The 16041-nt window shown below is 37.5% G+C and overlaps 1 protein-coding gene across 7 annotated transcripts in view; it reads right to left on the bottom strand.

Annotated features, from left to right (window-relative positions):
- Window positions 1-16041, bottom strand: part of ATAD2B (ATPase family AAA domain containing 2B) — a 177561-nt gene that overhangs the window by 145763 nt on the left and 15757 nt on the right. For 6 of the 7 annotated variants that reach the window (XM_078852056.1, XM_073335846.2, XM_078852053.1 and 3 more), the window contains exons 2-4: window positions 6221-6375; window positions 2362-2408; window positions 821-974 (exon numbers count right to left, since the gene is read on the bottom strand). In XM_078852056.1, coding sequence (XP_078708182.1) covers window positions 821-974; window positions 2362-2408; window positions 6221-6375 — 356 coding nt within the window. Of the gene's footprint in view, window positions 1-820; window positions 975-2361; window positions 2409-6220; window positions 6376-16041 lie in introns of those variants that run through there. The other variant, XM_073335848.2, reaches the window with a different exon arrangement.

Genomic DNA, 16041 nt, shown 5'->3' with positions numbered 1-16041 from the left:
TATCTGATCTGGATACATTCAATTCATTGTTCATAATTTTGGACACTTTGGATCAATGTAAACACAAATGCAGGCATCAGTATCACGATCTTATATTACCATCTTTATAGTAAATTGCATTTGAACTCTTTTTTTATTCAACTCCTCTTCCTCCTCAATATAGTATTAGGAAAGCAACCAGGGAAAAAGTAACTCAAGAGAAACTTATAATTTTTTTTCCACTGTATTCAGTAACTACCTGGTTACTGAGCACATTGAAAAAAGCAGTTTCTGTGAAAAACTAAAGTTCAGCAGAATACATTTTTTATCAGTAATAAAGATCATACTTAGCAATTACAGAACATTTTTCATGTTTAGAACATTTTGCAACCACAGATACTCAGTATCTCTCAAAAGGTAGATATTATACCCATTTTACAGAAGAGAAAAGTGCGACAGAGAGGTTAAGTGACTTGCCCAAAGCCACAGAGGAAACCACTTTCAAAGCAAGGAATTCCTGGCTCCCACTCCTGTGTTCAGATCAACAGATTGTGCCTTCCTCTCTGATCAACTTTATCTGCACTGTAAAGTCAAAAAGTGACACCAGTCCTGTATGCAGTATTTCATTATTAACAAGTGGTAAAGAAACAGCTACGAACTTGTTGACATTTTATAATTCAGCCATACAAGCAAGATGTACTTAACTTCCAACCATTGTTGATACGGTTGATCACTTATTTAAATGACGTTTAGATAGAACTGCAATACATGGCTTTCTAACTATTTTTAAAAAAACATCAGGATGCTTTGTGATGTGTACAACTGAAGTATCCACACATACCTGTTTACTAGCTGATCAAACAATAAACTCTGATTCAAAGTTTCAAATCTGTTTTTCCTGGACCGACAACTTTTTCTCACTTCTATATCTCCGTTTATGCAAGCATGGTCCCCATCTCCCTTTTTTTCCCCTCGAAGGGGATGGCTTTTGAGAGCTAAGAGAAATTTGTATTACTACTTCAAAATGCAGGCAACAACATTTTTACAAACAAGAATTCAATGATCAGATTACTTAGCAAGGATAAGAAACCAAATGATACTAAGATCCAGAGTCAGTTTCCCCATGAATGTCCATCCTGACATTTACTGTAGTAAGGGATACCCGTTTTAAGTCCCTACTAATGTTATTTTACTAACTGTACTTCTGTGCCATTTGGGCTAGTTACTTTTACATAAATATATATTATTTTGTGGTAAGCTTGTATTTGAACACCAAAAATTCAGTATTTTAAAGTTAACATTATGACTGTCATCTTCCCTTAGCACAGTTTCAGTTCTTACACTTTCCTTAAAGTACAGTATCAAAAGGTTTTATATTACTGATAGAGTTTTATTTTGCATAGAAATCTATTGTATGTATGCTATCTGTCCAGTGCCTAGCACTATGGAGCCCCATTTTAGATGGTTCTTTAGGCACTATAAAAGTAATTAATAATGTTTACCAAAATACTTAATGGAATTGAATATACTCACAGACTCAATACAGAACTGAAGGAGAGAGAAATTAAGAAGTATAGACGTGAAAACTGGATACGTTTTCAGTTGAGATTTGAAATGAACTGGCAAATTCCTAAAGTAAAGATTCACAGGAACACTGTTCCAGGTGGCAGGAGTGATCTCTGTAACTTCTTCTAGGCAGGGCTGGAGCAGCTGTCAGCCTCGGGGCCGCCCACCAGAACAGCTGACCAGCGGTCAGCCCCAGGGCCACTGGAGCAGCAGCCAGTCCCGGAGCAGTGATCCCTGAATCAGCTGACCAGTAGCCAGCCCTGGGCCCACTGAAGCCATGGTTGCCCGCTGCCAGAGCAGTGGCTAGGGGTGGAGCAGCAGCAGTTAACCCCTCCCGCAGGAGCACCTGTGGGGCTGGGGCAGCTGCAAGCTCCAGCAGTCCTGACAGTGCTCTGTTTGTCCCTGTCCTCCTCCCACGGTATTTTTACTGAACGTCAGGGACAGGTTGCAGGTAGAGCTCTGCTAATCTGTGGATATCCACTTTATATTCATAGCCCATGTTTGTCGATTGGATGTGGATAAAAATTTAGTGCCCACCCAGGGCTCTAGCCGTGGGCTTCCATGAATTTTTGCTTATTGCCTGCAACTTGTCCCTGACTTTTACTAAAAATACCTGTAACAGAATCTTAACCTTACTCATGCCCAAAGGAAGCATCCAATAAATTATCTGAAGGAATCTGAGAGAAAACAGTTTCTTGTAAACACAGGGAGAAACACACCAATGAAGGTGTCAAAATATATACATTTGAGAATCATCAATATAAAAGTAGTTAAGATTAAATATAGATATAAAATAACCATAGGGAAAACACTCACATAAGCTACGTCCAGTTGGTAATGTAGCACCAGCCTGAGACGTTAACCTGGAAAACAATTATATTAAATATGCAAAATATATCAACATTTTATTTACTATATAAAAGCTACAATGCAACCAACACTTTTGAAATAGAAACCCTTAAGTGTTATACACTGACCATAATTTAAAGCATTTGTAAAATGTATTCTCAAGAATTTGGCTTGGCATCTGAAGTTGGAACTGAAGTTGGCATTGGCCACTGTCAGAAGACAGGATACTGGGCTAGATGGACCATTGGTCTGTCCTGTCCTTGTGTTCTTAACATTGTACTAATATTTTTAATTTTATACCAACAAACAATTTTAACTAGTATCACCATACTGAAAAAATATATCAATATCTGTTCCACTAATAGGCTACACCACTTCACTTATGTCCCCTCCTGTTAAATAAGCCACACTCTGGTTCCACAAACTGTGGTTCTGCTGTTAATCAGAAGCAAACACCATTTAAACTCTTAATGTTTTGGTGCATGACTGAAACCAATGAAAACAAAAGCAATAAAAACGTGCAGGGCAAAGTTATGAAAACAAAAAAATTAAATCTATTTAACTAATCTAACAACTGAAGGGAAAGAGACTGACAAATCAAGATTACTTAAATCAACAGTAAAAATATTACTTAAGACCTCAATCGTACGTATTCTGTGTTTCTTTTTTTAAAGTTAGTTTTCCAAAGGAAAGTTGACTCCCACTGGGTTGGTATGAGAACCAAAACATGATCCAACTCTCTTCCAGCAATTACATGGGTTAACAGTTATTGAACCATATATTCAGTCTTGATTTTTACATTAGAGTAAAAGATTATATTTCTTATCTGTTAAGACTAACTTATTAAAACATAAGTTAAACTGTTAGAGTTAAAATGTACAAATGCCCTAAAATCATGATAGAATATCAGCTGAAAATAACGTGTTGGTACCAGTACATATAAAATCAAAATAGATTAATCAAATCAAGAATTTATATTCATATAGCTCCTGTCATTCTGAAGGATCTTAAGTGCTTTATAATGTGTATAAGGACCATTGAACTGCAATAACTATTGTGCACACTGGAAGGCGTTGGGGACAACTGATTTGAGGTTGGAAAGTGAATCAATTAACCAGTTGAAAAAGGGAAAGGGAAATCATTTGACCCAGGCTCCACTGTCCCTTTACTCTTGCAAAAATTTCTACTTCTGAAGAGATGGATTTAAACTAGGACATGGGTTTCTGCTATTATTTACCTGGGAAAGGGATACCAATTTTTCATAAAACAAGGGACTCACCATGGTAGACCTCAAAACTTTGTCACAGTGATGGATAGGAACACATAGGAGAATGGCATCTGCAAATCATGACCCTCTCAGGCATTTTTGACAAACAAACATTAGTAATGGCTTTATGGTCACATGTATTTGTTGCTTAATACCAAAAAGCAGAATCTCCACACAGGTTATTATGCATGGCTATTTTGGGCTTGTTTAAGTAGCCCATTGCTAAAATTTTATTTTAATCTCAGTTTTCTACTTTAAATCTAGTTTCTGTAACAGACCAAGATCCAGTCATCAGACACATCGTAGCACTTCTTAATGAGCAATGATGTTATCTCCAATGTCCTGGCCAAATTTCAATTCAGGCAAATTGAGTTCACCTAAGTGATATTCTTCCAGGGTCAATTAAAAAAACCCTCAGATTTTATTTAAATTAAAATACACGTTTATTTTTAAAAAATAAGTTATTTAAATTTGAAATTGACAACCTATGTGTAGGCCTAAACTTATTATAGTCTATTATAATTGTTTACATGAAATACAAAAAATAATATTAAGCAGTACATGTTTGCTACCCATTTTAAAGAAAGTCAAACCACTGGACTGGTGGAAGTCACAGAATAAGCATCTGGAACTGGAGTTTTCTGAAGTGATCAATGTTTTTGATAGCAGTCACCTCTTCTGCAGGTGCAGGGAGAAGATTTTTTTTCATTTCACTTTATTCAACTAGTTCAGTTCAATGATTAGTTCATTCAAAGTTAAGAGACCAATTGGGAATTGAAAAAGCAGGAAAGCTTGCTTTCCTCTTACAATCTATCAATAAAAAATTAGGTCTGAAAGGATAAGACCTACACCAGTTCTAAAATCTTGACGGACAGGTGACAGCCACTACCGGTTCAATTCACTAACTATAGATAACAGTTCCTTTTTTTTTTTTTTTTAAATAAAAAAAGTTATATTTTACATTTAAAACTGTTTTGATAAACTTTGATACTTTTTGTGTATCCAGCACATTAAAGGAATTTTATTAAAAAATTTTAAACAATTGTGCATTTTAATTGTATTTGAATTTCCATCCAAAGAGAGTTTGACAAATCACAAATAAAAAAAATGTAATAATTAAGAAATTCACCATTTTCGAACATAATAAAAATGTAAGACCTAAGAATATGAATAAATTCAAGTTAGCTACGTAATTGTTTAAATAAATGTGTGTCGATATAGTGTATCCCTCTGATTAGCAAAAAGAAGCACTAAATTTAGCATAAAGACTATATGGAGTTGCAATTCAACATATTTTATTGCTTATCAACAAATGACAATCAACCTTTCTTTAGGAAAATTAAAAAGTCCAAAAGCAAAATATGATTAAAATCAATGATTTTAAACAAGGTTTCCAGTTTGCTGCTTTAAATCATGATTAAAATTGGTGATTTAAATTGCTCTGACTTAAATCAATCCACAATGTATTCTTTACATCTGGTCTAACAGTTAAACTGTTGAATAGTGCTGGTGTAGACTGTTAAATGACCCAGCATATCAGAGGTGGCTGTATATATGCTCCAAGATGATTTCTGAAGGAAGCTATATAATAAGCTGTAGTCATATAGTTCTCAGTTTAAATAATCACCTGTCTTATCCAATGGGAGAAGTGGGGGGTGGTGGCTGGAAGCCATGCAACAACGCACAGAGCCCTCTGCGCCCACGCCCCGCCTTTCCCCCCCAGCCCCCCAGGCTGCAGGGACATTGTGCCGGGCGCTTCAGGGAGCAGCAGGGGCCTGGTAGGGCCATGGGGGGCAATCCCGCGGGCCGGATGCAGACTGCAGGCCACGTTTTTGAGACCCTGGTCTAGTCCTATACAATATGCAGTAGCAGTTGCAAGGGCCAAGATCAGTGTTCAAACAAGCTGTTCCAGGCACAACAGCGTGAGGCTTTTGCTTGGTGTCCATATACTCACATAATTACTTGCATCCAATCTGAAGAACTTCTTTAAACCTGGAAACTTTTTCTTAAAATTAAATCAATCGGTCAGAAAATAAAACAAATGTCTCCTTTGGTTTTGGCTATATGGAATGCATAGTACTTTGGCCTGCTTCTAATGTACTCAACTCCTGAGTCAGCCATGAGTTGTCTAACAATGGAGAGGCTGAAAAAACACTGAAAAGGAGAAGGCTGGACCATCTTGTATACAAGAGGCTGAAAACACACAGATTTCCTAATTTAAATTTAGGGTCAGCTGCTAATTCTGAACACAAAGAACTCCTAGTGAAGTCATCAAGAGTTCTGGATGCACAAAAAACGTAAAACTGGACCCTAACACATTCCACCATTCCCATTTTAACAGATAAAGTGGTGTCACATAAGGAGGAACACAACCCATAGGATTCACATAGTTCTCATTCCAGAAGACTGTAGACTATAGGAAAATAGTTCAACAATAACATGATGCAAAAGTACGCTGTTTCAATATAATGCACGTTCTCTCACACTCAATGTAAGTGGATTTACTAAGTTTACTAAAATGAACAGAACTTTGCCTTTTCATTCAGTGCACCAGGTTACCTGGACTGTCCAGCTGAAATGCTCCATTCCTCTCGCTGTCCAGTATTGCGTGATTTTGATTTGTCTTTGCACACAGGATCAGCATGTTTCAAGGTACGTTTGGCTGGAGGGGATATGTGACTATCACTCAAACTAGCATCACTACCTTCATCTTTCTGAAAGAGACAAAGCATCACACCACATTTCATTGGTTCATTTTTACACTTCCCATAGCAAAAATAAGATTCCACTACCCACCTAAAGAAAGTCAAACCCAGTTCACACAAACATAGCAGTGCTTTACTGATGCTCATGGAACACACGTACCTTAAAAATGTACACATGCTGGAGGCTAACTCACCAGTTCACCTAGCAAAGTCTTAACACTGGACCTTGTGAGCGTAAAATATTAAAATTCTGTACATATCAATAATTCTACTAAATATTTCTAATTTTCCAAAACCCATTGTACTGCATCCCTGGAAACATTACTGCCCTTACTATTACTTTAATTCATAAAACACCTTTTCTCTCTCTTGTATTACTGAATATTTTTAAGTAGCTAGCTATTACAAAAAGAAACATCAAGATATTATGACCTGTTCTCTCTCATACCTTTAGCAAAATGATTAACACATGAATTCTAAAGCATCCATCACCAAAGTGTCTGGACAATTTTAGGTTTTGTGTTTTCAGTTGAAAAATGTGCAAATATTGAGATATCTATCTCAATAAAAAATGGAAAGCGTTAAAAGCTTCTGAAAATATCTATATCAGAAATCAAAAATATTTAAAAGGAAACTAAATGTTTTTATTTCTTTCAGCACTCTTCCCTTACAGTTTTCAATAACAGCATAAAGGATTAGTAGAAAGAATACTTTTAAATACCATACTATGTAGAAATTACTAGTAACCACATTGATCCATGAGGAAAAAGCAGACAAGGGAGATAGCTAGACATCTTAACACACCCAAAAACAAGTGACACACACTATTTCTAGCCAACCAAAAACATCCCTTCTTCAGCGGGAATTGTTCATAATCATACAAAAAATGTAAACATTAAAAAAATGCAAAAACACCCAGTAGATTTCAGTGAAACATCTTTTCCCACCAAAGAAATTACTCAAAGTTAAAGATACATCCATCCATCCTAGGTACTGTGTACTATCTTTCTAGAGGATGGATTAACTACAATGATGGCAGAATTCCTTCTATCATTGTCGCAAGTTTCTACACCATAGTACTACAGAAGCACGGTTGCAGACAATAGACAAACCCCACATTCTTTAGGGTAGAAAGCTGTCAGGTAAACTTTTCAAGACTTGTCCCTTCTTCAAAGAAAACTGGCTGTGGGTTTCAGCAAAATATATGTCATCTTTTATTAGGTCTACTATCGTAAAAATCCACTGATTTGCCATAATGAAATTATGTATATATTATTCATAATGCTCATAGTTAAAGTGTAGTGGAAGAGACATATTGTCATGGAGAATAGAAAACTATATATATGTCCTGATACAGTATGACGCTTGTAGCAAAGTTAAGCTAAGAATTCTGAATTCTAAAGAATGCTGATTGTCTGACAGAAGAAGAGGAGTCCAATGTAGAGGCTGAGCCACGTTCACGTTCCACTATGAAGACAAAAATGACACCCAAACTGCATCAAGTGTAAGCTAGTCACACGATTGACAGAAACAGCACATGAACATGGGCAACTGCTGACCCTTTCATGGCAGAAATGAAATATCTATGCAGAAAATGCAACACCATTGTAAGATATAAAACAGATGATGGCGATGGAAGTGGAAGCCAACAGGAGACAAATGAAAGTAGGTGATGAGAACATAAAGAGGTAGGTGGCATGTAGAGCCTACCTGACACTTCAAGAATGGAATCTGGTTTTGGATCACCATAAAAAGATCAGAAAATAGAACGAAGGGCAGAGGTAGATGAGAATACTAAGACCTAGCAAGAACCAGAAGGAGCATATTCACTTAATGGTGCCTCTATATTATTAAGAAGCGTACCCAAACGTTTTGCATATTGTTATTTTTCCTTTTCTTTGCAGAAAGTCAAATCATCACACAACCATTGGTTATCACCACTTGGACTTTGCACTTCTATTGCATATATCTAAAGTGCTCTCAAAGCACTTTACAAGCATTAATGGGCTTGGCCTCAACACCACGGAGAAATGCTCAAAGACTGCAGGCGATAACTTACTCATCATAATTAACAATACAGCCAGAAGAAAACAAGAAGCAACTTCAGAGGCCTGCATAGGAAATGACTGTACAGGTAACACTAGAGAGTCTTCCAGTGCAGAAGGCAAATTAAAGAAGAAATAATCAAGACGGTGGGAATGGGGAATTTGGAATCACACAGTAGCAGTCTTGGGGCATGTCTACACTTACCTCCAGAGTGATCCATCTAGTGAAGACGTGATAAATCGACTACCGAGCGCTCTCCCGTCAACTCCGGTACTCCACCGGAGAAAGAAGCGCAGGTGGAGTCGACAGGGGCGTGTCAGCAGTTAACCTACTGCAGTGAAGACACCATGGTAAGTAGCTCTAAGTACGTGAACTTCAGCTACATTATTCACGTAGCTGAAGTTGCGTAACTTAGATCGATCGCCCTACCACCCCCCAGCGTAGACCAGGTCTTAATGTGGAGATTACACATCTTCCATTGCAACAATAAGACACCCAATGTCCTAGGTAGCAGCACTACTAGGAATGTCAGGAAATGTTTAAACTTGGAACAAAGTAGAATTTTACTCATACAAAAACTGATTATGCATCTCCAATTTTCCCATCAGGCTTTTTGGGTTGCCTAACTGGAATGACAAACTGCAATTACCCAAGGGTAAAACAATTAAGAAACATGTATTTTGCATCATGTTAGGAGGGTGTAGCAGGTGGAGTTTTGTTACACCTACAAAGGGAGAGAAACTATTACAGTATTAGGCAACTGGCTAAGATGCAGCCCCATAAATGTCATATTGTAAGATCTTCTCTACATTTACAAAAAAAACATACATTTTCACCCATTTTCCATGCCATATGTTAATTAACTCATGTTAAAATCCCAATTTGAACACTTGTTAGCTAAAGTAAACCTGCGGGGGAGCCTAGCAAACATGTAAAATTGCAACTGCCTTGTCTTCACAGATTGGCTTTTTGCAGATCTAACGCCTTATAATTTTTTTTTAAGTAATCATCCCTTAAGAACACAAGAATGACCATACTGAGTTAGACCAAAGGTCCATCCAGCCCAGGATCCTGTCTACTGACAGTGGCCAATGCCAGGTGCCCCAGAGGGAGTAAACCGAATAGGTAATGATCAAGCGAGCTCTCTCCTGCCACCATCTCCACACTCTGACAAACAGAGGCGAGGGACACCATTCCTTACCCATCCTGGCTAATAGTCATTAATGGACTTAACCTCCATGAATTTATCCAGTTCTCTTTTAAACCCTGTTATAGTCCTAGCCTTCACAACCTCCTCAGGCAAGGAGTTCCACAGGTTGACTGTGCGCTGTGTGAAGAAGAACTTCCTTTTATTTGTTTTAAACCTGCTGCCCATTAATTTCATTGGTGGCCCCTAGTTCTTATATTATGGGAACAAGTAAATAACTTTTCCTTATTCAAAAAGAACAGGAGTACTTGTGGCACCTTAGAGACTAACAAATTTATTAGAGCATAAGCTTTCGTGAGCTACAGCTCACTTCATTGGATGCATAGAATGGAACATATAGTAAGAGAGAGAGAGAGATACAGATACACACATACACAGATAAGTTGGAAGTTACCATACAAACTGTGAGAGGCTAATTAGTTAAGATGAGCTATTATCAGCAGGAGAAAAAAACTTCTGTAGTAATAATCAAGATGGCCCATTTAGACAGTTGACAAGAAGGTGTGAGGATACTTAACTCCTAGTCACTTTCTCCACACCACTCATAATATTATATACCTCTCATATCCCCCCTTAGTCTCCTCTTTTCCAAGCTGAAAAGTCCTAGCCTCTTTAATCTCTCCTCATATGGAACCCATTCCAAACCCCTAATTCATTTTAGGTTTCAGAGTAGCAACCGTGTTAGTCTGTATCCGCAAAAAGAAAAGGAGTATTTGTGGCACCTTAGAGACTAACAAATTTATTTGAGCATAAGCTTTCGTGAGCTACAGCTCACTTCATCAGATGCTCAAATGTATGTTCAAATAAATTTGTTAGTCTCTAAGGTGCCACAAGTACTCCTTTTCACTAATCATTTTAGTTGCCCTTTTCTGAACCTTTTCTAAGGCCAGTATATCTTTTTTAAGATGAGGGGACCACATCTGTATGTAGTATTCAAGATGTGGGCGTACCATGGATTTATTTAAGGGCAATAAGATATTCTCCATCTTATTCTCTATCTTTTTTTAAATGACTCTTAACATCCCATCTGCTTTTTTGACTGCCGCTGCACACTGCGTGGATGTCTTCAGAGAACTATCCACGATGACTCCAAGATCTTTCTCCTGATTAGTTGTAGCTAAATTAGCCCCCATCACATTGTATGTATAGTTAGGGTTATTTTTCTCAATGTGCATTACTTTACATTTATCCCCATTAAATTTCATTTGCCATTTTGTTCCTCAATCACTTAGTTGTGTGAGATCTTTTTGAAGTTCTTCACAGTCTGCTTTGGTCTTAACTATCTTGAGCAGTTTAGTATCAGCTACAAACTTTGCCACCTCAGTGTTTACCCCTTTCTCCAGATCATTTATGAATAAGTTGAATAGGATACGTCCTAGGACTGACCCTTGGGGAACGCCACTAGTTACCCCTCTCCATTCTGAAAAATTACCATTTATTCCTGCCCTTTGTTCCCTGTCTTTAACCACTTCTTCTCAATCCATGAAGGGATCCCAGGACAACTTAATTTACAAAAGAGCCTTTGGTGAGGGACCTTGTCAAAGGCTTTCTGGAAATCTAAGTACACTATGTCCACTGGATCCCCCTTGTCCACATGTTTGTTGACCCCCCTCAAAGAACTCTAACAGATTAGTAAGACATGATCTCCCTTTACAGAAGCCATGTTGACTTCTGCGCAACAATTTACATTCTTCTATGTGTCTGACAATTTTATTCTTTACTATTGTTTCAACTAATTTGCCCGGTACTGATGTTAGACTCGCCAGTCTGTAATTGCCAGGATCACCTCTAGAGCCCTCCTTAAATATTGGCGTTACGTTAGCTATCTTCCAGTCATTGGGTAGAGAAGCTGATTTAAAAGGACAGGTTACAAACCATAATTAATAGTTCCGCAATTTCACATTTGAGTTCTTTCAGAACTCTTGAGTGAATGCCATCTAGTCCCAGTGACTTGTTACTGTTAAGTTTCTCAATTAATTCCAAAACCACCTCTAGTGACACTTCAATCTGTGACAATTCCTCAGATTTGTCACCTACAAAAGACGCTCAGGTTTGGGAATCTCCCTAACATCCTCAGCCGTGAAAACTGAAGCAAAGAATTCATTTAGTTTCTCTGAGATGACTTTATCGTCTAAGTGCTTCTTTTGTATCCCGATCGTCCAGGGGCCCCACTGGTTGTTTAGCAGGCTTCCTGCTTCTGATGTACTTAAAAAACATTTTGTTATTACCTTCTGAGTTTTTGACTAGCTGTTCTTCAAACTCCTTTTTGGCTTTTCTTATGACATTTTTACATTTAATTTGGCAGTGTTTATGCTCCTTTTTATTTACCTCACTAGGATTTGACTTCTACTTTTTAGAAGATGCCTTTTTATCTCTCACTGCTTCTTTTACATGGTTGTTAAGCCATGGTGGCTCTTTTTCAGTTCTTTTACTATGTTTTTTAATTTGGGGTATACATTTAAGTTGAGCCTCTATTATGGTGTCTTTGAAAAGAGTCCATGGAGCTTGCAGGGATTTCACTCTAGTCACTGTACCTTTCAATTTCTGTTCTTAACCAACAATGTGGAATCAAATTTTAAAACTTTAAAATAAAGCAGCGGTTTTGGATCCCAAAATCCTATTAAAATTCAGATAAATCGGTACTAGAGCTCTCCCAAACATTAAATGGACAGCAAGGTCTATACCTTGAATCCACTGAACACTCACGAAATTATAGTCCTATGCCATAGCATGTACAGATGTGACTGTAGGTAATGTGAACTGCCAAAGGTGTGTTCTGGGCAATTACTGAAGTGCACCACTAATGCAAGTCAATCTTAATCAACACTTCCTTTCTGAAATGCCAGGAGTCTCTCTGTGCAACACAGAAGCAGAGTTGCAAGTGAAGTTGCAGCACTTGTTTGAAACTAGCCTGAGTGGTACAGGAGAACAAAGCTGAGTAAAGAAGAAAAAGACTGCAATCCTACCTAAAGCCATTTGATAACTTGCTGTAAACTTAATACCACACCATTATTAAAAACAAAGCAGGTTTTTGCTTAACATAGGCTACAGTAACTTTTAATTATTATTACTTCTAGAGTATTAATTCTTAACCTGTTTTGTGAAAGCTACAAAATACTAGCACCTAACATTAACCTGAGTGTGAGACAATCAAACCCACTCCAAATACGAAAAGCACCAAATTAGATTTGGTGCAAGAGATGTTGCAGTCTATGCAACATTTTTCACCGTGAAACCCTGAAAGCTAGCACAAGGAAAAGACCTAAATTATTTTGATTCCACACACAGTAATCTGAAGCGTTTGGTCCAGGTCCAGTGGGAAAACAACAGGACCCTTTCAAGCTCAGGTGGAGTGAGCTCTCCTCCTCCTACCCATGGGGCCAAGCAGGAGGAAGAGAACCGACCTCAGGGGCAGGAGGAGGTGGCAGTGACTCAGGTTCAGGTGGAAGAGTCGAGTCAGAAAAATGATTCAACCCTCTCAGGCTCAGATTGGATGGGCCTGGGTCCAGGTCAGACCTAAAAATTAGACCCGAGCAGGTCTCTACGGCCACTAAAGAAACAAGCACTGAGATGGGCTCAAGCTTCAAAATTAAGTCAGCACTGAAACAGCTGTGCAGGCACTAATGCAATGAACAGCCTTAAGACTACTATGAAACTGTGGCACTGGAGCTGGTATCTCGTGCTGATAGCAATGCTGCCACCAGAGTGCAGAGAACACCCACTAAAATATCTTGGTAGTGCCAGTGTGTTGGCTGAAACAATATCGAGGCAACACAGTAGCAGGAACAAAAACTCTGTTCCAAAGCAAAATACTATGAAAATAAACCATGAAATGGTTTGGTTCCAAACCAAAATACCATGAAAATAAACAAGTTCTAAAGTGCATGGAAGCTCATGAGGCCTGAAAAATTTTGCACAACCATACTGGACCTGAGAAGAGGAGAGAAGAGGATACTGAACCTCACTGTGATCCAAAAGAGCTAGAACAATAAAGCAGTCTCCTCCAGGAAGCTCCTTTACCAACTGAAACTAAGGAACTGACTAAAGTTTGGAAGGTGCCGTTTACACACTCTCTAAGAGGAGCACAACGGTCATGCTCTTCACTACTACTGTTGTGCTCAAGAATAAAAACAAAACTTCACAGCTAAGGGAGTTCGGTTAGTCTCATACTAAGGAGCAAAGAGCCAACAATGAGAGTCACGGGTGGTGAGCCAAATTTTCTGCTAATCTAATGCCACTTAAATTAATGGACTAATGCCAGCAAAGAATCTAAGTGTGAGATATGATTGCAAGTTTATAATCCATTTACACTCCTTTTACTTGGATGGAGAAAGGGGAGAATGAAGGGAAACTGAACTTACACCTTTTAAAAATATATATATAAATACACACATACACACTCACGCATGTGTAGAAGAATGTTTCCTTTCCCACTCTATACTTTTAATCTACAATCACATCAAACACAAAATTCAACAAAAACTGCTCACATGCAGTATTGTTATATTTTCAACTGTATCCTTTCCTTTCAATATTTTTAATTTCTCTTCTGGAGTTCTTCTATCCTGAAGAAAAACATATAGCAAGATCCAGAGGCTAGAAGTTTAAGATAGACAAATTCTGAGTAAAAATAAGGCACAAAACAACGAGGGCAATTAACCATTTGAACAATTTACCAAGAGTAGTGGTAGATTCTCCATCGCTGGGAATTTTTAAATCGAGACTGGATGTTTCTCTAAAGATATGATCTAGTTTAGGGGTTCTCAACAAATTTTTTGGTGGCCTCAACTCTTGCTGGTGGACACTGACAATTTTTCCAAAAATACTTAATTAACTTTAGGGGAAAATAAATAAATAAATATGCACATATACATGTCCAAATCATGGTAATTTATGTAGAGGTTGACTTTTCTGGCAGATTCAATAATAAAAATAACGTACAGTTGTCTCTGTTCTTTACTGGACCTAAACAGAATAGAAAGACAAATAAGGTGCTTTGCACATTCTTGTCTTTTTTTTCTTGTTGCTTCTTTTGCTTTTTGGTTGCTTTTTTTAAAGACTTGCTACTGCAAAAAGTAATCTTTGTATGTTTGTTAATATCACTTGGCTACAGCTGCTGTCTGGCTATCCAGAAGTAACCAGTGTTTCCACAGGTTTACTGATTGAGGAAAGTTGCTGATGCAGGACCAGCATATGCTTTCTCCATCAAAGAGGCCTCTGACACGTCTTCTGGTTGTTTCTGAAATCCACAAGCACCACCTTTGTTTTATCTGAACTGCACTTCAACCACAAAACAAATAGTTCCAATGTGATCTAGGCCTGGGCTTGAAAAAATTTACCATTCCCTGGTAAATAAAAAGGATTATGAATTAACCTAGAAGGTCATCATCCACATGGATAATGAAGTCGTCAATGACGACAAGCCTTGACAATTCCAACCAAGTTGATAAGTAACTCAGTTTGCTTAGGAAATCAGAGGTGTAGAAGTAAAGCAACACTATAATTTAATCTCATGATTTTTATTAAGTGGGCACTCTCAATTCAATCTAATTTTGGAATAAGAGTTCTGATACATTTAGGCCATTTATACAATTTGGGAATTTCAGAAGAAGATTCCCATTAGTGCAACTATTGATTCAGCTGCATTGAAATTTGTATAAGTGGACACCCTGGTATAAAAACGGTTTCCATCATGATAAAACCAGCTCTCTCAATCATGTATTTTATGGAATAATATGCCACTCCATTCCCATGTCCTTAACCTGTGGCCACATCCAACACAATGATACTGTTCATATCATTTCAGCAAAACTTGATACAATAGAGTTTTCTACCTATTATTTTACTCCCTTCAACATCTATATTGTCTCCCTCTTCTACAATTCACCATCTTCAGCAACATATTCAATTTCAATATTTTTTAAATTAATTTCTTAACTGATTTCTTAACTACATAGTTTTAAAGGTGTCCAAATTATTTCAATTACTATTTTCTTGTTTCTCATTTTACAAACATCAAATTAACCTCCTGATATTTACTTGTATTAAACAACTAAATGTTATCAGGAAATTTGCTTTGCCGACTGATACTCAAAAGTATCTCTACTTCTGCCTTTATATCTCCTTGAAAGAGATTTATGATTTGTAGATATTAACATTGCTCATGAGACCAATGTTTTTACTAACCTTAGAAAATCTGGGGTCAGTAACCACTGCTTATTTGTATATTCTGAACAGCAATGCAAACGTGCAAAGATGTCTCAGGGTATTGATGAACTGGGCTACTAAAGGATTTTTTTTTATTTAAGATGATTGTAACAAGTGGGGAAGAAAACAAAGAGGTGACCTGCTAAAGAATGTATCTTGTTTCTACCATATCAGACAGGCCTATTATGATGCCCTATTTAGAAGAAAATACTACT

The sequence above is a fragment of the Lepidochelys kempii genome, chromosome 3, assembly GCF_965140285.1.
Source record: "Lepidochelys kempii isolate rLepKem1 chromosome 3, rLepKem1.hap1, whole genome shotgun sequence".
NCBI classification, from domain to species: domain Eukaryota; kingdom Metazoa; phylum Chordata; order Testudines; family Cheloniidae; genus Lepidochelys; species Lepidochelys kempii.
Note: the sequence above shows the minus strand (reverse complement) of the source record. Positions and strands in the feature narration are given on the sequence as shown.